The sequence below is a fragment of the Scomber japonicus genome, chromosome 7, assembly GCF_027409825.1.
Source record: "Scomber japonicus isolate fScoJap1 chromosome 7, fScoJap1.pri, whole genome shotgun sequence".
Lineage (NCBI taxonomy): Eukaryota > Metazoa > Chordata > Actinopteri > Scombriformes > Scombridae > Scomber > Scomber japonicus.
In genome coordinates, this window is record NC_070584.1 from 22,453,940 (window position 1) to 22,475,135 (window position 21,196).

General features: G+C 37.5%; 1 protein-coding gene across 1 annotated transcript; it reads left to right on the forward strand.

The window, feature by feature from the left end:
* The first annotated feature begins 4,505 nt into the window (after positions 1 to 4,505).
* On the forward strand, positions 4,506 to 19,889 carry jak3 (Janus kinase 3 (a protein tyrosine kinase, leukocyte)). The gene is made up of 24 exons (XM_053322784.1): positions 4,506 to 4,581; positions 7,694 to 7,897; positions 8,137 to 8,254; positions 8,358 to 8,475; positions 9,374 to 9,519; positions 9,719 to 10,022; positions 10,529 to 10,651; positions 10,767 to 10,924; positions 11,009 to 11,120; positions 11,609 to 11,789; positions 12,456 to 12,580; positions 12,820 to 12,951; positions 13,056 to 13,143; positions 13,449 to 13,573; positions 13,772 to 13,910; positions 14,134 to 14,285; positions 15,205 to 15,355; positions 15,851 to 15,975; positions 16,272 to 16,461; positions 16,700 to 16,821; positions 17,464 to 17,636; positions 18,264 to 18,381; positions 18,514 to 18,627; positions 18,883 to 19,889. Exons 2-24 carry the CDS (start codon positions 7,702 to 7,704, stop codon positions 19,000 to 19,002), a joined length of 3,330 nt encoding a protein of 1,109 aa, XP_053178759.1. The 5' UTR covers positions 4,506 to 4,581; positions 7,694 to 7,701; the 3' UTR covers positions 19,003 to 19,889.
* The last annotated feature ends 1,307 nt before the right edge of the window (positions 19,890 to 21,196 follow it).

Below are 21,196 nucleotides of genomic sequence, written 5' to 3' on the forward strand. Positions count from 1 at the left end.
CCAGTCAGTCCAATTGCTGCCAGTCACAGTGAAGTAGGAATATCCTGAGAACCAGCTTCACCACTCAGCAGCTGCTGTGCTCGAGAGGGTGCAAAGACGAGTAGTGCGTGCGCACGCCCTGCAAAATCCCTTACAGTCCCCATTCCTAAAGAAGCGATTCTAGTGTGTATGGTGAGAGGGTTCAGGGAAGCATCGCAGTCAGAAGTTAATACAGTGGGTAACTTAAAGGAATGTTAAGGAGCGCAGGTACGAGCTGGAGAGGGAAAGTGTGATGTTTGTTCCTCCCCAGTACACCATGTTTGCTTTTGTACGTGTGCTTAAAAAGACAAGAGAGGAGGAGAAGAGTGACAAACAAGGGTGATAAATAATGAAGTACAACCAGAACATAGTCCTCATGGAGTCCTCATACAATAAGTAGTCCTTACTGCACGTTATGATGTTACTAATTATTATTTTCATCAATTAGTTTATTACTTATTTGTTATGTCAATAAAATGTAGGGAATAATCATCATCACAGTCTCCTAGAGCCCAAAGGGACACCTTTCAAAGACTTGGCAGACCAGACCATACATTGTAAGTCTGTGTGAGTATTAACGCCAACATGTACTTTAAATATCCCGTGAGTGCATGCATCAATGTGCTTATTTTAAGAACATTATAGTTCTTTTTAAAAATGGTTTTGTTTATCTATTGTACGGTGTCCTTGAGTGCCCAAAGATGCGTCTTTAAATAAAATGTATTATTATTAATTATTATTATTATTATTATTATCATTATTATTATAGTTTCAGCTACTATATGCAGCTACTAATGTGTATTCTAGTACAGTACTTGAGTGAATGTTGTGACTTTCCACCCCTGTTGACCAATGGACCAAAACCAAAAGATATTCAGTTTACCATCATAAAAACTAAAAAAAACATGTGAAGCTGGAAAATTTAAGACATTTTGCCATTTTTTTCCTCTAAAATAAGACTGAAATGATCAATTTTCAGAGTAGATTAGATTTATTTTTTTTCAAAAAAAAAAAAAACATAAAAAAAGAAAGCACAGTGGTCTCTCAACAGTGAACTTACACCTAACAGAAAACATGATGCAATGCTATGTCAACCACATTCGAAAGGGAGTGGGATGTAGGAAGAGTTGTTGCTGATTGACTTCTCAATTAATCAAATATTCATTTCAGCTCTACAGTTAAGCTTGCACAGTATTCAGTGCATACAATTTGTATAAGTCAAACAACCTTGCAGTATAATAATGCATATATACTGCCACTACCTGCATTTGAAATGTACAATGTAATTGTTATTCTCCTCCCATCACTTTCTCCATCTGCAGCAGCAGAATAAAGGTTCTGCCAAGCTCCTTCAATCTCCACACAATACAACCAACATGTATTTAGATTTCTGAAGCTACCCAAGCTGCATAAATGTTGAATTGTGCTAAATATATAATATCCAGATGAGGGACACATGAAATCATTGATATGAATCTCACCTAATATATAGAGGTTACATCTTAAGAGCAGTGGTTGAGATGAAAAAATGTACCACTTAATATCTGTGGAATGACAGAACAAGCAGAAAGAAGCTCAGGAAGAGATTCAAGTGAGAAACAGCAGGAAACAACATAGGATATGCTGTATCATTTTCCACAACTATCATGGGTTAGGGTTAGGGTTAGGGTTCAGTGAGCAGTATACGCAGGTGTAGTAAAAAATCAAATAAAGAAAAATCATAAAAATATATACATCAAACAAGCTTATAAAAGCAGATCAATGATTTGGAACAAAGCCCATATATTTGTAAGCTGTTTAGTTTATTTAGGTTATTAAATCAAAGAAAACAAACTTTAGACCATCTTTGAAGGCTTGCTCTCATTGTGGTTTTTAAAGAAGAGATTAAGAGGTTACACAGAGTGTGTTTGTGAGTCTGACCCCTGGAGAATAATTCAAAGTCCAGAGACCTTAACTGTAAAATCCTACCTTTGGTCCTTTTTCTGGTCCTTGAAACAACCACAAAAGTACCATCATGAGATCTAAGGCTATATACAAGTCTGTTATGTAATACGGGAGAAAAGGGGGCAAAGAGGGTTTATCTGTTAAAATCTCAACAGTTCACAGCCTGCAGATAGATTTAATAGTTGAAACTGGTAAATTACAAATGTAAGATTAACAAAATCCTGTGGATGGTTTGCTTTGCTTTTCAGCAGTGCAGGAAATGCAAACTAAATCCATGTGAGGTGTATCAAATGGAACTGAATGCGTGACTTGGTGTGGAGCTGTCCATGCTCTACTGAAGTTTTGTTTCCTCTTTCTGGTTTTGCCTGTTGTTTTCCAGAGCTGAGCTGCCATTCATTGTTGACCTTAAAGTCAGAGTGTTGTCCATTCATCCATCCATCTTCTTGCCGCTTATTCGGAGTCGGGTCGCGGGGGCAGCAGCCTAAGCAGGGAAACCCAGACTTCCCTCTCCCTAGCCACTTCGTCCAGCTCTTCCTGGGGGATTCCGAGGCGTTCCCAGGCCAGCCGAGAAACATAGTCTCTCCAGCGTGTCCTGGGTCTTCCCCGGGGTCTCCTACCGGTGGGACGTGCCCTGAACACCTCACCAGGGAGGCGTCCGGGAGGCATCCTAACTAGATGCCCGAGCCACCTCATCTGGCTCCTCTCAACGCGTAGTAGCAGCAGGTCTACTCCAAGCTCCTCCCGGATGACCGAGCTTCACCCTTTTCCGGCTGAGGACCATGGACTCGGATTTGGAGGTGCTGATTCTCATCCTGGCCGTTTCACACTCAGCGGCGAACCGATCCAGTGAGAGTTGGAGGTCATGGTCTGATGAGGCCAGGACCACATCATCTGCAAAAAGCAGTGAGCCAATCCTGAAGTCACCAAACCGGAACCCCTCAACGCCCTGGCTGCGCCTAGAAATCCTGTCTATAAAGGTTGGCAAAATACAACTGGGTGGCAAAACGCGTGCTAAAGTGCCTTCTTGGGAGGCAAAAATGCGTGCTAAAGTGCCCTCTTCAGTGTCAAGAATGCGCTATATGTGCCCATTTTTTCTTTTCGCCCCTGCCCTTCAAAAGGTCTGTGCACGCCACTGTTCATAGCCTACATGAATTATTAATTCATTATAAATTAGTTTTTTTTTTTAGCCATACACAGTATTCTGAATTATACTGAGCTCAGCTTACACTGCAAAAAAGTCTGAGTAGTTTACACAGACATTTCTCTCCTTTTTCTGTTTTTGTATTAATTGTAACCAAATTGACCGCAGTCACTTCTCGTGAAAAGTGAAAAGAATGAGGGCAGCTGGTCCTTTAAATATGTTTACTGAGAATATCACTTAATGTCTATCTTAACATTTTCAGAATATAGAAAATCAGGAACATTTTCAAACAACAATTAAGAAAAGAAAAAAGAGTAAAACAAAATGTCGTACAAAATGGCTCAGAAGACAGTATAAGTAGTTACAGAAAGATGCAGTTTAGATCAGGTGGTTTTCTTACAGCTATAACAGGAAACGGATAAGAACCTCACTGCTGAGCAAGGAAACCACAGTTGTCAGCTGGTTCTCTTTTCCTGTAATGTCAGATGAGTTGATTTCTGCATAGAAGTTTATTTGCTTACACTAGAGTAAGACTCTATCATGGATTCTGATTTTTTTATGTGGATGATTGCATTATAAAAACACTACCGAACCACTGATGTAACATTACATCACTGATCACTTCTACTGACTCTTGATGATTCAACTGGGAACAGTAAAAGTGTTGAATAGACAAACAAAATACTGGAGGATTCTGCTATCTTAGAGTCTTTCTTGTAATGCAGCTACAATTAAAAGTCATTACCAAGGGTGGAGTTACACAGAAGGTCATGGGGATCATTAAAGTAAAAGTTAAGTTTACATGAAAGTGCAGTGCAAATGTCACCGCAATAAGCAAATTACATTATAACATACAATACCTGTGTGTATGTTTGTTATTTTGAGGATGGTACTGGAGGAAAACACAGAACCCAATATGAAAAGGGCTCATTTTCTAAGGATAAATGTGCTGAGTAGATTTCATGGTAGTTTGATTCTCTTTTGCACAAGAGATTGATTTGAACTAACTGAGGTACCTCTCAGTTAGTACCTCTTGGTACCTCTGGAGATCAGAGGTCAAAGTGAAGAAATGAATGAGACAATTTATTGAAGTTTTTCAACAACTGTGGCATATTTTATGTCACATTCCCATTTGATTGTTTAATAGGGCTTGTTATTGAGATCTTAATTGAAGAAATGTATTTATGATACAAGTGAATGTGTATAGCACAATACTTACCCTGACAGAAGAAGCTACTTATTCTAAAAAACAAATATTTTGTAAAACTGAAATTCTAGTCATTAATGTCTTTGTAAGTCCGTGGGATGGTGGTGAAAAAGAACTGTTGTAGTGTCGCATCTGCTGGTCTAAAACAGGAAATCCTATTGAACACTTCCTGTTAACACACACAGAGTGTAAACGCAGAAAACAGAGAAGAAAGTCTTGGTTTACGGGAACAAATAATTCACACGAGGACATCTGACCTACAAATGTAAAGGTAACATTACAGACAATGCTTTCTGTAACACATAATATTGATTTTTAGCTCTAGTATAAAGCTGTTTTTACATATTAATTGTTAAGAATTGTCAATGTTTCATTTTATACTAAGAAGACCCACAATACATTGTGGAGAAAGTGCTTGCTCTGTGTTTTAGCTCTGTTTATAACTATGTTTCAGTTTCTGTTCAACTACTGGTGGCCATAACGACGACTATATGTTTTCAAATTGTTTTCATCAACTATTTCATAAAGACTTATTTACAGATTATACAGATCTTTTTTATTTTAATTTTGTTTATTATTCGTAGTCATTCACCAAGTAAAAGTAATCGGATCTGTATTGTTGTCCAAGTACACAAACTATTTGAAAACTTATTATGTAAACATAAAACAATATCATGTATTCTTACTACCTATCATATATATTGTCATCTTGATTCAGCCACAACAGAACATGGTGAGCAGTTTCGTCACATATAACGGGAAACCCCACAGATCTGCATTTGACATTTAAAGACATCATAGAGCGTCGTGGTGGGAGTTCTCTTTACGTCATGTGGCTGTCCACACTTTAATATGGTTCACTATATATGGTATAATAGAGACCCCTAAATGGGGTTTTCACAGATTAATCATAAAGTTTTGGTGGGTAACATGAATTTAATCATTTTATTTTAATGAACCAGTGTGTAAGATTTTGGGGAATCTATTGGCAGAAGTATTCACCATAAGTATGTTTTAAATAGCATATAATCAAATGAAAATAAGAATAATTGTGTTTTTGTTACTTTAAAATCAACCCCTTTATATCTTCATGGGGAGCTGGTCCTCATCCCACCATTTTGCACTGCCATGTTTCTACAGAAGTCCAGAATGGACAAACCACACACTTAGTCTAGAGAGGGCCTTTTATGTTTCAAGTTTAGTGGCCACCATAGGCTTTCCTGCATCTTGAAGAGAAGGGGTATTCGTTGGGTTGTAACCTGCAACTCCACTGCTAGATGCCACTAAATCCTACACACTGCTCCTTTAAAAGGGATGTATCATAACATTTTACAATTTTACCTCTATTTTTGCTTTGTGATGACATTAGATTGTTCACGGTTCATCTGCAGCCATTGTCGCTTATGTTGTCGCTAATGTGTAATGTGTTGTTTGCAATGTTCACTCAGGTATTTTGGATTCAGGCTCAAATTTGTATAGCATGTATTTGAGAAGTTCACATTTTGAGCAAAGAACAAGAAAAATAATTGAAATCCTTCTACTATAGATTAATAATGTAGTCCACCTGGATGTCTGACGAGCTGCAGCTTCAGGGAGCTATCCAATCAGAACAGAGCAGACACATTGGGAGGGAGGTCATTAAAGAGACAGGCGCTAAAATGGTCTGTTTCTAACAGAGGCTAGTCTGAGCAGCTGTATGAAGAGACAGTAAAATAAAAATAAAAAGCTTTTTTGAACTGTAAATTATGCAAAGATATTCCAGCAGAACCCCAGAATATAAATATAGACTTGAAAATATGCGTGATATGTCTCCTTTAACTCAACAAGTACACCAGAGTTCCCTATGACCAGGGCATACAACAAAAAATTCATTCGTATCAGTATCATCAGCCCCTCCCTGGCTTATTGCTTTCTTGCTAAGAGGTATGATGAGAAGACTGATGCTAGATAAATACGAAGCTATTAGTCAGCTGCCAATTATTTCATGAAATAGGTAGAGACTAACCTGGCTAACAACACACCGCGTGGAGCCGTTCATTTCCTTGTATTTAAGGCGGGATCAACGAATGTCGATTAAATGCTTCTGTACGCTACTGGACAAACTTACAGCCAATCATTACAACAATAGACGATGACGTATTCAGAGCTTGTAGGGAGCAGCGCAAACACATCCTTTTTATGACGGGAAAATCATGTAGCGCAAGTTTTTGTTCTATTTTCAAAGTGAACTTGCCTTCCAATTTATTTAGCACACAATCTACTGCTGCTTTGAACGATTGCTGCACTTCCTTGGCCGCCGTGCTGGATGTAAACAGAGTCGCTCTACAGTCGTCATCACCTTGAGCCCGCCTCCCCGTTCTGTGATTGGTTCCCTATCGCAGGCGAAAATTCTGTCTTTTCTGAGCGAAGTAGAATCTCACTTGAATGAGAGCATGGGTATACCCAGGTTAGGTAGACACACTAAAACCAAATTATAATAAACGACACATTGTGGTTTTAGGAGGGTGCCAGATGTGATGACTTTGTGGCATGTCAGCTGGTTGCCTGGCAACACAAAGGCTCCAGGAAGTTACTGTGCCCAAAAAATAGAAATAGTAAAGAATGTACTACCTTAAAAAAACGCAACTTGTTTTTCACACAGACATTGCAGTGATATCAATCTTCTTATCTAACCCTCAACAAGAAAATGAACAAGCATACTTCCCAAAATGTCAAACCATATTTTTAAAAACATAATCACTCAGTTTGAAGGCAGAAGCTGTGTTAGAGATCGAAACTCTTCATTAGCTATACCCAATAAAATAAAATAATTATATCTCATGTGTGCATATTTAAAATTTTGTCATAGGTTTACAACAATCAAATTACCACTAGAAATTTCTAAAGTAAAATCAATTTCAAATCCTAGACATATCACTTTTAAATATTGTTTGATTAAACTGCTGTTGTAACAGAATAATTTCCAGTTCCAGTGTCAATGACACAAAACAGTAAGGAACTGCAATCCTCACAAAGCATGCTCATGTTTATTGAGAAGGATGGTTTGTAATGCTTCATATGGAAGTGACAAAAGAGGAAAATATTGATCTTAACAGCTCCACAAAACATTTGCTGGTGTGTCATTTCTATGGCACTCTTTTTTTCAGTATTATTTCAGCATTTTAGTTTTAACACTTCCTGTGGTAGATTTGAGTTTTATATACAACTTTAACAAACCTACTTGCCAAATATGCGGTTTAAGTTCATGGATGTTAAGAAACTGCACATAATTATCTTAATTTTAATTTACTTACATTTCAAACTAGTCAACTTAGGTCACCCTACTCTAAATAACAGTAGCAGTTTCTTGTTACAGCTGTTGAGTCTGTTGATTTCATCCACAGAAGTATCCATGGATCTCAGCGAGGAGGAGTCAGCGCCTCTGATGATCAGAGATCGGGGAGGCAGCCAGAGGTCCAGTTCTAGCGCTGGTCACAGTTTACAAGTACATCTCTACTTCTTCCCTGCCACAAAGGATGCAACAACGATAAACATATCTGGCCCAGTCTCTGCTGAAAACGTCTGCATCCAAGCAGCCAAAAAATGTGGTAAGCTCTCACTGACAGGGTCTAACTAAAGGCTTTTTATGGCTTATACTAAAGTCTGAAAGCCAAATACTGAACCATGTTATATGTTTTAGACTCAAACATTCTGTGTCTTCACAGTCTTATAAGTGTGCAAAGGTTAGTTGCTAGGAAATGTCCCCCTCCCTTTTTTTAGGGGTTAGTTATGCAGTCGTGTGGTCATTATGTTATTGTTATTAGATTTTTGTGATTTCTTTATCCAGGAATCTTACCTGTGTACCAAAGTCTTTTTGGTTTGGCATCTGGGGATCTCTCATTTTGGTATCCTCCGTCACACATGTTCAACACAGAAGAAAACTTACAAGTCTACTTCAGAGTCAGGTAGGTATTAATTCATTAAAGAATTTCACTACTTTATTCCACATTACACTATCACAAGTTTTTTTTCTGTATGATAAATAATAGATTCCTCTTTGGTATGCAGGTTTTTCTTTGAAAACTGGTTCGGACAAGGAACAAGGACATCTTACCGCTACAGTCTAACCAGAGACAGAATCAGTCCAGTGCTTGACTACTGTGTCATTGATTATCTCTTTTCTCAGGTAAATAATAGAATATTTCAAAACATGGTATTTATTTACTCAGTGAGATACATAATTTTGGATTGAAATATTGAATATTATAAATATTGGGCAAAGTATGGAATAATTAACATCTCTGACTGGCTTTATTATATTAAAGGATAGGTTCACAATTTTCCATATCTTTCTTAAAAAAAACTGTCAGGTCCCCTGATAATGAAACAGGTTTTACTTGCTTTAATTGTTCCTTCTGTTCATACTTGACATTAGGTTATCCCATCATAATGCATTTTTCAATATAAGTGAATTTTCAATTAAAGTTATAGGGGACAAAATCCACACTCCTCAGTCTTTAAAAAAATTATTTAAACTTTATCTACAGATTTCAGCTGTCTGGGTTAGTGGAAGGATGTTAACAAAAATAGAGAATTTGGCACTACAAAGACAGTAACTTTGAACACTATTGACTTGATTTGGCTAATTTGAATTGCTGAAGTCTCTCAATAGCTCCAAATAAACTTAAATACAGTCAAATAAATTTTACAGAAGGAGGACTGTGGATTTTGTCCCTCACCACTTACATTGAAATGCATTATGAAAGGATCTCTTAATTGCCAGTATGAACAGATTAAGAAATTACACCAAGAAAAACATGACATAGTTTATTTGGGCAGCAGACTGTTGTTTTAGGACAGATTTTAAAAAAACTGTGAACCTATCCTTTACATTTGAGACACTAGTGTAATGTGCAAAACATGTACTGAACTGGTTCACAACAAAAAGGAGGATCCCTTTAAGAATAAAGACAAAACAAAGGGGACTGAACAGTAAATGTCAAACAGTAAAATGCCAGAAACTGTTGTATGTAATGTTCACATATTCAAGCCTGTGTTAGTGACTGATATCTTTTGGCACATAGTTACGAAGTGACTTCATCGCAAGTGAAGCAGGGGTGTCCCCACCTTTGAGTGCCCAGGAGGAGTGCCTTGGCCTTGCAGTGCTAGACCTGTGGAGAATGGCTAAAGAGCGCCATCAGAGTGTAAGAGAGCTCTGCAAGACTGTCAGGTAATTACAAATTTAATTTAATTTTTGTTTGTTATATGAACCAGTACATTTGGATGGTGAGGGAGTCTGAATTCCTACACATGATATCAATCATAAAAACATTTTTTTAAACTATGGGTTTAAAAAAACTTTTTAAAAATTACATTTTCCTCTTTCAGAAATAGAATATGACATCAAATTATATACTCTTTCTCTTCAGCTACAAATCATGCCTTCCTAAGTCACATCGCCATGACATCCAGAAACGCAACCGGCTGGATCGTTATCGAATTCGAAACACCCTCAAGCGTTTTTTAAAGAAGCATGGGAACTGCTCGGTGGACGAGTACAGCTTGAAACTCAAGTACCTGATTGAGCTGGCTGGCATTGAGCCTTCTCTGGGATGTGAAACCTTCCAAGTGAATCCATCTTCTTCCAATTCAATATCATCTTTTACTCTGGTGCGGGTCACTGGGGAAACTGGAATTCAAACCAGTGGAAGTTGTCATCCTGATGGTGCACTGGTAAGAGCAAGATCAAGTTAAGTTTGAGTAGTGGTTAGATCTTTTTACTTTTCAACAATATCTGTCTGGTCAGGCTTCTTTATATTGAATTTACTGTCCATTATATATTTTACCGTGGCACCTATTGCACTCTCAGCCATCCAGGCAAAACCTACTATGAACTGGCCATGCCAAGGTTTCCTCCATTTTCCTCAATATAAGTTTTCCTTGGAGGTGTTTCAGCTTGGCTAATGGCGAAGGTCTTATTGTGTTTTGTTTCTCTGTTTATTTTCCATGTAAACTGTGTCACATCATTTGGTTCTATGTTTTTGTTGTGATACGTTCATCTTGTAATGTATTTTAGGCCTTGCATTCATGATGGCTTGATTTTGTCCCTCCACAGTGTTCGTGTGCAAAATGTAACTGTATAAGCCTGAGCGGTGTTACCTTGTAGCTGCCCCATAGTTAGGAAATGTTATTGACTAAAGTAATCAGTCGCTATAAAGACAATTAATATTTGTTTTTAGGAGTGGCAGACCTTCTGTGATTTCCAAGAAATCATTGACATCAGTATAATGAGGGGGTGCCATGAGCAGGTTCCTCAAGACAGCAGGACAGTGACAATAACTCGCAAAGATGACAGATGCATGGTAAAGGACATATTTTACATGCAATGGTCTCCAATCAATGTCAATCAATTCTGTTAACATGTGAAAAAATAAAATTTTACTGTACATATTTATGTATCCTTGATTTGTACTACAGGAAGCCAAGTTCCAGAGTCTCAAAGAAGCATTTTCATTTGTGTCACTTGTTGATGGTTACTTCAGACTGACCACAGACTCCAGTCACTACTTCTGTCAAGACATTGCCCCGCCTAGTATTCTGGAGGGCATCAAAAACCACTGTCACGGCCCAATCACGTGAGTCATTTTGATAAATTCTGAATCCAATAGCAGCATTTACATACGTGTCTTAAATGTTGTTTTCATATCTTGTTTGATCAGATCAGAGATCGCAGTCAACAAACTGAAAAAGTCGGGATTTAAAGGTGGCACCTTCCTTGTCCGGCAGAGTCCCAAGGACTACGACAACTTCTTCCTCACTGTTTGTGTTCAGGTATAGCTTTCTTTTGATGCAACATGACAAGCATTAAAGAAGGCTGTTTGAGGTTTTACTTCGAAGAGCAACTTACTAGTTCTGGCAGTGCAGGTTTTATGCGCTTCATCAACCTGATGACAAAAAAAGATATATATATGTCATGCACTTAAAGATACTCTTTTGGTATGTGGTCAGTAGATTACAGGCCTCTGTCTATGGGCTTAGCTTTATGCAGATGATGCACTTGTGTTTTCTAAATATTGTTTCCTGACAAAAAAAACCCTCACCCACAAGTTGAGGTGCAGGAACTATAAAAAATAAAGTTTGCTTATAGCAAATTGATACTTAAATGTGTGTCACATTCACTTAGGGTTTTGCGCTTACAACTTTTTCCAAATAAAAGTGTGTGGAATGTGAATGCATTTTTCTCAAGTCTACTCAGGAATGTTGATACAACAACTGAGTCAATATTGTGAAAATGTAATGTAAAATGTATATTTCAACAGACCTCCCTCGGACATGACTATAAAGATTGTCTCATTATTAAGAATGAGCACTACAGCCTCCCTGGTGTCCAGAAATCGTTTTCCAGCTTGCGAGAGCTCACCAGCTACTATCAACACAACAAGCTGCTGCTAGCTGAAGTACCTGTCAAGTTAGCCCGTTGCTGTCCACCCCGACCCAAAGGTATGTTTCCATGTCCATGGCTATAATATTAGTGAATATACACTCCTAAACATATAGTGAATCTTTGTTGATTGGTGCCTGATAATGTCTTATACTGTATTATATACAGCAGTGTCCATATTTGTATTACTGCATCTCTCTTGCAGCCATTATCTCAAAACAGCACAATCTCATAGGTACTTCATTTTAACAGGCAGTGACTTTTAAATAGAGACAAAAAACAAATGTACCCATATCAAGCGAGATTAAAGTATGTTTACATGCACACTAGTAGCACAGATTACATAATTCCATTCAGGTTTTTTTGCATATACATTATAGCTGGTTATAGCAACTTGGATAAGCCATTATCAGTATTTTGAGAAACTCATGTATATACTAGCAGTGGTTTTCCAAAAGAAATCAGGATACTGTTACAAGTCTGTACATCTTCAATTCACGTCATGTATAATCTACATGTTGGAGTGAATATTGTTATAAATAGCATTTAATATATAGAAATACTTCTAAACAGGATACATGTAAATACACTCACTGTCCACGTACCATGAAATCAAGTTTCAATTCAACACCAGAATTTCTTGCTTGAACAGACATGTACTATATGCCTCATATTTTCAAGCTGTGCAGATTTAACAATAAATATCTTTTCTGCTATTCCTACAGAGCTCACAAATCTCATCATCATACGCAACAGCAGCTCTGTAGAAGCTCAAGGGTCGCCAACACCTGAAAGGAACAGATTCAATCATATCCAGTTCCACATGATCAAATACGAAGACCTGAAATGGGTGAGTGCTTTTTCCTGATATTACTACTTCTCCTCAAATTACAGCTATAAATATTAATTTATCTACCTTTTACAGTTATTGCCACCAGTGAATTTATGTATTTACCACTATTACTTCATATCCTAGAGCTATAGTTACTTGTACAGCTAATATAAACATTGCAACTATTGCTGCTAGTAATCCTACTACGCTGTGGTCAGTTTTTTTTATGTTATTCTTGTGTGTATTTTTGCTGTAAGGATGAAAGCCTCGGACAGGGATCCTTCACTCGAATTTTCAGAGGCTATAAAACAGACATTCATGATGGGGAGAAACACAAGACTGAAGTTCTACTGAAAGAACTTGATGTGGGTCACAAGAATTGCTGGGAGGTACGTTTCTTTAGATCAAAATATTCATATTTGTGTGGATTATTCATAGATCTAACTTGTTCATTTTAACATTCTGGTGTTTGCTTGTCTTTTCTTTCTCTTAGTCATTTTTTGAAGCTGCCAGTTCAATGAGTCAGATTGCACACAAACACCTCCTCCTTGTTTATGGTGTTAGTGTTCATGGAGCAAAAAGTAAGTTCAAACCAAACTGTGGATATACTACACTTTTTTTGATTGTGTGCTTACCAGCTTGATGAAGCTAATGTGCTACATGCTTTCTAGATGGGATAATATGCTGTGAATGAATAAAAACATTAGCAGTGTTTTGCCATTCAGAGGAGATTAAATCAAATTGTATTAGGTTAAAGTTGGCTCAGCTGCATTCGTGTGCTATGTTCCTTCAAAATGCTTAGTCCCTTTCCTGTGGGGTGAGCATTTCTGACTTTATGTTTGGTTTAAAGTACAGCTGTAGAAACAAATCTTGCTGTGCCTTACAGACATAATGGTGCAAGAGTTTGTCAAGTACGGGGCCCTCGACCTTTACTTGAAGAGAGGGAGATCTGTGTCAGTGAGCTGGAAACTTGACGTAGCCAAACAGCTTGCGTCTGCCCTCAACTTTCTGGTAAGATAAACTCTCTGCTGATGCAACAAAAACACAATATGGAGCAAGGTTGCCTTGTTAAACTGTCAAATCTTTACAATGTATGAAAGCATGGGCCCTACTTTGTTTGCTTCAATGTTGACCAATGCAGCATTATTGTACAATTAATTAAATGTCTAATAACTAATCAAATGTCTTTACATGTAACTTGTCTTGTAGGAAGAAAAGAGCATCATACATGGAAATATCTGTGCCAAAAATTTGCTTCTGGCCAGAGAAGGTGACCCATCACAGAGCAGCCCTCCTTTCATCAAGCTGAGTGACCCTGGCATCAGTGTTGCAATGCTGGGCAAGGATGGTAAACAAATCTCCCTCTAACCATATGTCTGAAACCATCATACAGAAGAACAGTGTACTGAAATAAGTTAATAATATTAATTGTATTGTATATAATTTATGATGAGACCTTACAACATAAATAAGAACAAATAAATATCCCTCTACATGTTTATATAAAGGGATTTAGTCATTTTGTGTAATTATTAATACATGTATGTGGACTTCTGTGTATACTTTTGTAGTTATCCTGGACAGAATTCCCTGGGTGGCCCCTGAGGTGCTGGAGGCCCCAGATAACCTGACCCTGGAGTCTGATAAGTGGAGCTTTGGTGCCACTGTGTGGGAAATCTTCAACAGTGGGAACGCTCCATTGCGAGGTTGGGACCTGGACAAGGTATGCCTACTTCTTCTCACATTCTTTTTTCAATCACAAACATCCAGTGTACTCTCTAAGCCAGTGGCCACCAACCCTGCTCCTGGAGACCTACTGCCCCGCATGTTTTAGGTATCTCCCCACTCTAACACACCTGATTGTAATAATTAACTTGTTATCAAGCCCTTGGCAAGCTTCAGCTGCTTGAAAACAAGCTAATAATTAGAATCAGGTGTGTTAGAGTGGGGTGATACCTCAAAGATGCAGGGCAGTAGGTCTCCAGGAGCAGGGTTGGAGACCACTGGTCTAAGCTTCCAAGTAAATAGACCTTTGCTGGAACATTAACAAGCCAAATACTCACTGATAATAAAAATCTCTGACATATTTAGCACATCTGAGGTGACAGAAGAAAAGAAAAACCTTTACCAAAAATTGCATGCTCACAATTTAAACGCACCTTAAAGTACACATTTGTGAATGCTTGCTACAGGAAAAGAGAGATGAGACCTTCATTTGCACTAATTTGGAATGCAATATACTGTAAAAACTTTGTCACCTGCTAGAGTGCAACATCCTGCTGATAAACCTGTAAATATTTGACTTTATGAGTAAATGTGGGATCTTTGACCTCATTCTCATTATTTGTGTTTGGGTTCTGTGAGAACCGTCTCAAGTCAAGTTTGGCCTCCTTATCTTTCCAATGAACTTCCTTCATGGTCTCACTTCACTAAGTGGTACATTTTTTCAAATTGAGCAGTGACTAAATGGGTCTTCACAAAAACTCAAAAATAAAACAAGATTAGTGTGAACTGGATCAAAAACATACAATATATAAAAAGATGGGTACAGGAAAGTATACTAAAGCTCTATTAAAAAGGAATAAAGCTCTTAATTATTAACCAATCGTTAATGGTGTGATACTGATGTTCTTTTTCTATAGAAAAAGCGGTTTTATGAAAGCTTCCAGCAGCTGCCTCCCTCCCAGTGGACAGAGCTGGCTGATTTGATCAGTCAGTGTATGGACTACCAGGCATCCTTCAGACCTTCTTGTCGTAGTATTATCCGTCAACTCAACAGTCTGATCACCTCAGGTAATGATGTGGCTTACTACTCAGCTAAAAATAAATATCACGAGGCTACAGTAGGTCAGATCACCTCATCGCCGTTTGCCTGGAATAAAGTTTTTCTGAATATGATACAAATCAGCAGGAGCAACAAAAAGCAGTGTTCAAACATGCTGGTGTTAGTATGCATGAAATACTGGGAGCATTTGTCAAAGTGTCTGGAATATAATGTTCTATATAAAAATAGAGACAAGAGATACTACTCGTCATAGCTGCAGTAGATAGCATGTAAATTTAAAGCCTGCAAATGTGTCTACAGATGATTTTATAAAACTTGTTTGGGATTTGAAAAAGTTGATTTTCAGGTCTCTTCGTTTGAATCTGAAAGCCACCATCTGCACACATTTGAAATATAAATGTACCATTTCACATTAATTATCATTAATTATTATTATAAATCAAGATATTCAGATAAAGAAAACAAACTACCTGTCATTAATTTAATTTCTTGTTTCACAACAGACTATGTGATACTCGCCACTGAGCCCGTCACACAGAGCCCAATGTGGAGAGCCCTCAATCCCGCTCAGCATGACCAGACATTATTTGAGGAGAGACACCTGCGTTACATCTCCCCACTGGGAAAAGTAAGTCTGAAGTACAGCAGAGCAACATTTGGGCAATCAGTCCACTTTTAAAAGTTACTATATTAGGTTTTATGTGCACAACTTACAGACAATTAAAGTTAGTGTTTAACGTCTATTTGAAACATCCAATAATGTAGTTGTGACGCATATCCTTGTGGTGAAAAGAAATCAACATTTGATTAGTGGTGATACATAAAGATTTGTTATAAGATATGTCTGTTTGCATGCAGGTTTTATTGTTTTCTAGTGTTTTCTGCAATCATATGGCAAGGCTTGATGTTTGGACATTTTTCCAGGGAAACTTTGGCAGTGTTGAACTTTGTCGTTATGACCCACTGGGTGATAACACCGGCGAGCTGGTCGCTGTGAAGAAACTGCAGCCCAACAAGCAGTCAACTCTGGAGGATTTCCAGAAGGAGGTCAACACCCTCAGTGTTTTGCACTGTGATTACATCGTCAAGTACAGAGGGGTGTGCTACAGCATGGGTAATAAGAACACTCTCCAAACATATCACATGATGAAGTGTATAAATGGCATGTTGTAATTTTCTGGTGGAGCCTTCCTGTCACTGTGAAGGTTCCTCTTAATAATAATCCTGGTTTACATTTTGAATTTTAGATGTTGATTGACAGCGATTTATGACTTATTTATGGAATCAGAGAGGTTTGGGAAGTGTCTGCTGGGTTTTTGGATTGATTTTAAAAACTGTTTGCCTGTTCACAGGTCGCCTCAGTATGAGTCTGGTGATGGAGTACCTACCCTATGGCAGCCTTATTGGCTACTTAGAGAATAACCGACACATCAACACCAGGCGCATGCTACTTTTTGCTTCACAGATCTGCAAGGTAGGAATCAGATACAATATAGGAGGTTTGAATGTGCTGTAATTTACTCATTGGATGTCACTTTTAGATATTTCAAAAAATGAAAAAAAGCTCCTGTACACTCTTTCAGAGGTCAAATAGACCGAAACTTAATAAAACTTAGCAGTGAGTGAGAGTGTGCAGGAACTTGTTTTCATTTTTTGATTGCACTTCCCTCCTACACTCCTTGCACTACTCACATATGCAGATATTTCTTTCTTTAATTTTTGGACATTTAAATTGATGAGCAACATAAAGTAGTGATATTTACAAATAAAAAAATCATATTTGTCCCTCTCGAAATTCCAGCAGGAATTTAGATTGAATCCTATAGAAACATAAATGTATTATAACAATGATTAAACCTGCAGAACCATGTCTCTTGCTTTACTAACATGATAAACCATCCAATAGTAAACAGGCAAAATCACTGTGCTGAAATAATTAAAGCTCTGAATCATATGGTTGTATAATGTTTTGTAAAAAGTTCAGCAAGCTCATAAGCCTAAACGAGATATAGATCATAGATCATTCATCTTATCTGGAAGATACGATCAAGGATCCAAACCACAGCCAAATATAAATGGAAAATAGTTATTTTACTGTTGTTTTTCATTTTTCTAGGGGATGGCGTACCTACAGACCTTACGCTATGTGCATCGAGACCTTGCAGCAAGAAACATTCTTGTGGCCAGTGAATCACTGGTGAAAATTGCTGATTTTGGGCTCACCAAGATTATTCCTTTTGACAAGGAGTACTACCGAGTCACACAGCCTGGAGAGAGCCCAATCTTCTGGTAGGCTTCTTCGTGTTTTAAGCTTCAAATCATTTAAAAGGGATATATCATGCAACCCCTATTTATCTTACGCAGCCCCTCAGTTCAGCCTACTCTGCAGGCTGTTTTAGCTCCTGCCTCTTTAAGGCCCCCTCTGTTCTGATTGGTTAGCATCCAAAAGTTGCCCACTTCTTAAATGAACAATAGTAAGTTCTTTTTCTCATTCTGCTTAAAATGTCAACTTCTCAAATATATCCATACATGTTCAGACCTCAATTTGAGCCGAAATAGGTAAGTGGACAACAGGGATAGGCCATGGAACAATTGTAACAACAAAGGCTACAGAACACGTGGCCATTTGTGGACACGTGCACAACAATTTGACGTCAGTTCAATGAGGAAGTAGGGTTATCTTTGATAATGGAGTGTTCAGAGTAGGCTGAACCTGGCTTTTGACTTTCAGGGAGAATTTTAATATACATTCATTTCCAGTTTTGGATCTTTGACCATGTTAAACATAAACATCTTAGAAACTATATATTAGGCCTGGTGTTTCTCATAACTCAAAAAGTTATTTAAGTGAAGTTATTTAAGTATCATAATGTGAGGCCCTGAAGGTCTAATGGCTGCTCTGCTCATTTTTTGTAGGTACGCTCCAGAGTCCATAAATGAGTCCAGATTCTCCCATAAATCAGATGTCTGGAGTTTTGGAATCGTTCTTCACGAGCTCTTCTCCTACTGCGACATGAACACCAACCCAAAAAGAGTAATGTTTTTATCTATGTATACAGTACATGTATGGAAAATATTTCACAAATGTTATAATTACTAATAATTATGAAAAAAAAAGTTATCTTCTATGCAAACTACAGTACCATTTTGGTTTCCTTGGTTTTAGCTATGCATGCAGGAGATTGGACACAATGTGCAGGGTCCGACCATTTCAGTGCATCTAGCAAATATTCTAAAGAATAACTGGAGGTTGCCTTCTCCTCCAAGCTGCCCACCCAAGGTATGTATTGTTCAATAATTTAACTTTTTATGAAGTTAAAGGTCTTTTGTGTGGCAAAACCCCCTCTAAATGGTGTCTCAAAGTGTAAAATACATCATAGAAGCGGATAGTCTGACAATCTTCTCAGCTATGTAAAAACTGTTAACATCTTATTTTGACCCTCAACTCTTACTATACTATACCACACAAATCTCAACATTATCATGCTTTTGACCATAAAAGTAACTCTTCATATTTTTCTCATTGTGACACCAGGTGTACAGTTTGATGAAGCAGTGCTGGGCGTACAACTTTGAGGAGCGGCCATGTTTCTCTACACTGGGAAACCAAATTGAAACTATCATGCAAGACGAGAGAGACAATCTGAAAGGCTGACAAAGAGCCTGTTAGTACCTCACAGTGGAACTCATGCTGTACAGTGAGATACAATTTCATTCACTATAACAATGGAAATTCAGTTTATATGGGTACCGATAACATATCTAAGAAGCCACATACTGACAGATAATAAACTACTCTATGAAAAGATAAAAGCCACAATTGGAGTGCTTTGGCAGCTGAGTGGTAACCGTGCATGCCACATAAGTGCAACGTCCCTAACCGTAACCCTAACCCTTTGCTTCAGGTCAGTCTCCTCTCTCTGTTCCTATTTCCTGTTAGCCTCTGTGCCAGCTACTCTCTAATAATGGCAAAAAAAATCCCCAAAAATACATTTTAAATCCTTTTCCCACTTCTACTATACTTAAGGTCTGCGTGGCCACAAGAGAGGAAAGCAAATGGTACCAGAAACAGATGAAAAACAGTGTACGAATATGTACTTAGCCCAGTAAAGGGTGTGACACATATGAAAATAAAGAATTTATTGTTCACAGCAATGGGGCAATAAAAACTGCCTACTGTGTAAGATCTTGATGCAGTACTTATCACACATGCTGAGTTGGAAAACTGCATTAATGCTCAAGGCTAACATTTCTACTTTACATATGGTAAATTTAAAAAAAAAACATTTAACTATTACTCCTTTCTCTTGAGGAATGTGACCAAATAAAATGTGTATTTACTTCTTTTATCATGTTTGAAATAAAGAAATATCTTTTTGTCCAGTTAGCTGGTTGAAAATGCAGATGTTTTTATGAAGACTTCTGAAGACAGTTTGCAGGTTCAATACTCATGTTCTAAGAATAGAAAATGAGTTAATTTCAAAATTTATGATCAAACAATTATTTTATGTTAACCACATTTAGACTAGTAGTTTGAAAGCACATGCAAAAACACATTTCTAAAGCAATCAGATCATTGTGGTGAAACATTAAACCACACAGTTCATTGGGAGACATCAATAAAGGTTAAACAACTATTACTTATATTAGGATAGAATATAGACATATCCAGAAGGAAATGACCAATGCAATATCACCAACATTTAAATATTGATGTTAATTATCTGAATTATTGAGCTCATTCATAAGGTGAGGTCAAAAGTAATTAATTTAAAAATCATCTCTATGGAATAAGTCTATATGGTTCATCAGCATAACATAAAAAGTATAAACTGATAGATATGTATATCCACTTCAGACAGTGTGATTTTATTGCTAGCATCTGTATTGATGCAGCATGTGGTCTCTTTGCCAGCATACTAAAACTCATATTTTGAAATAATAATAATAATAATTTAAAAAATAATCAATAATCAATACTTCTAATATTTCTAATTCAAGTAATATGCCAACATATTCAAAACACTAATCACTTCAGTGTTGATAACAAATGAAATATACACAAAAAAAAGTTTTTTTGCAACTTCTTCTGGGATCAGCAGGCAAATGTCACACCTGGAAGCAATACATATAAAGCAGCTTCACTGTAAGAAACATCACAGCAAAAATGTTGTTTGTTTTTTAAAAATTTGACTTAGAAGTTGTAAGTGGGTTAAATAGGGACATCTGAATTTGTGTAAATCCTTTAATAAGTTTAGAGCCACCAAACATTAATCTAATAATTTACTGTCAAAGCCTTCCCTGTAATTCAGCACAAAGTAAGATGTGAAATTGTCTGTGTTGGCTAAGACGTCATCATGACCATTTAGCAGAAAACAAGCGTTCGGAGAGTTTCAGTCCATCCACTCAAGAAGAGAATCTGCTTCAAGGTGAGGTTGTAGAATGAGTCACTGAAGTCCCATTGAAGGATGTCATTGTACTCAACGGTGCTCAAGTTGAAGAACTGTGTTCAGTCTCTCCTTCTCAAAACCTGCACCCATCGTTCCTGAGATGAAGATCCTTCTGATCCACACACCATTGTGTAATGGTAAAACCTTTAGCCCAGGTTTTGCGCAGCTCTCAGGAGAGTTTTTAATGACCAGTAAAAGGAAGACTTCTGCAGATCCATCCTCCACATTTGTCAAGAATGTCCAGTAGCATGGGGAAATGGCGACAGTGTCGGTGGTAAAGAAAGTCCTTTATAGTATCAGGAAGAGAGCTGAAGTCTGAGATTTGGGGAGCAGCCATATTTTGTTGACATCTTGGCCAAGAATATACATAAGAGTTGTTTTTGACACGTAGCTTCCTTT

What these genes read in the sequence shown, in the direction of transcription:
- jak3 (XM_053322784.1), top strand. Translation starts at nt 7,702, where the DNA reads ATGGATCTCAGCGAGGAGGAGTCAGCGCCTCTGATGATCAGAGATCGG. An exon ending in GCAAAGATGACAGATGCATG is followed by an intron (nt 10,652 to 10,766) that starts GTAAAGGACATA and finishes TTTGTACTACAG; the next exon opens with GAAGCCAAGTTCCAGAGTCT. An exon ending in CGTCTGCCCTCAACTTTCTG is followed by an intron (nt 13,574 to 13,771) that starts GTAAGATAAACT and finishes CTTGTCTTGTAG; the next exon opens with GAAGAAAAGAGCATCATACA.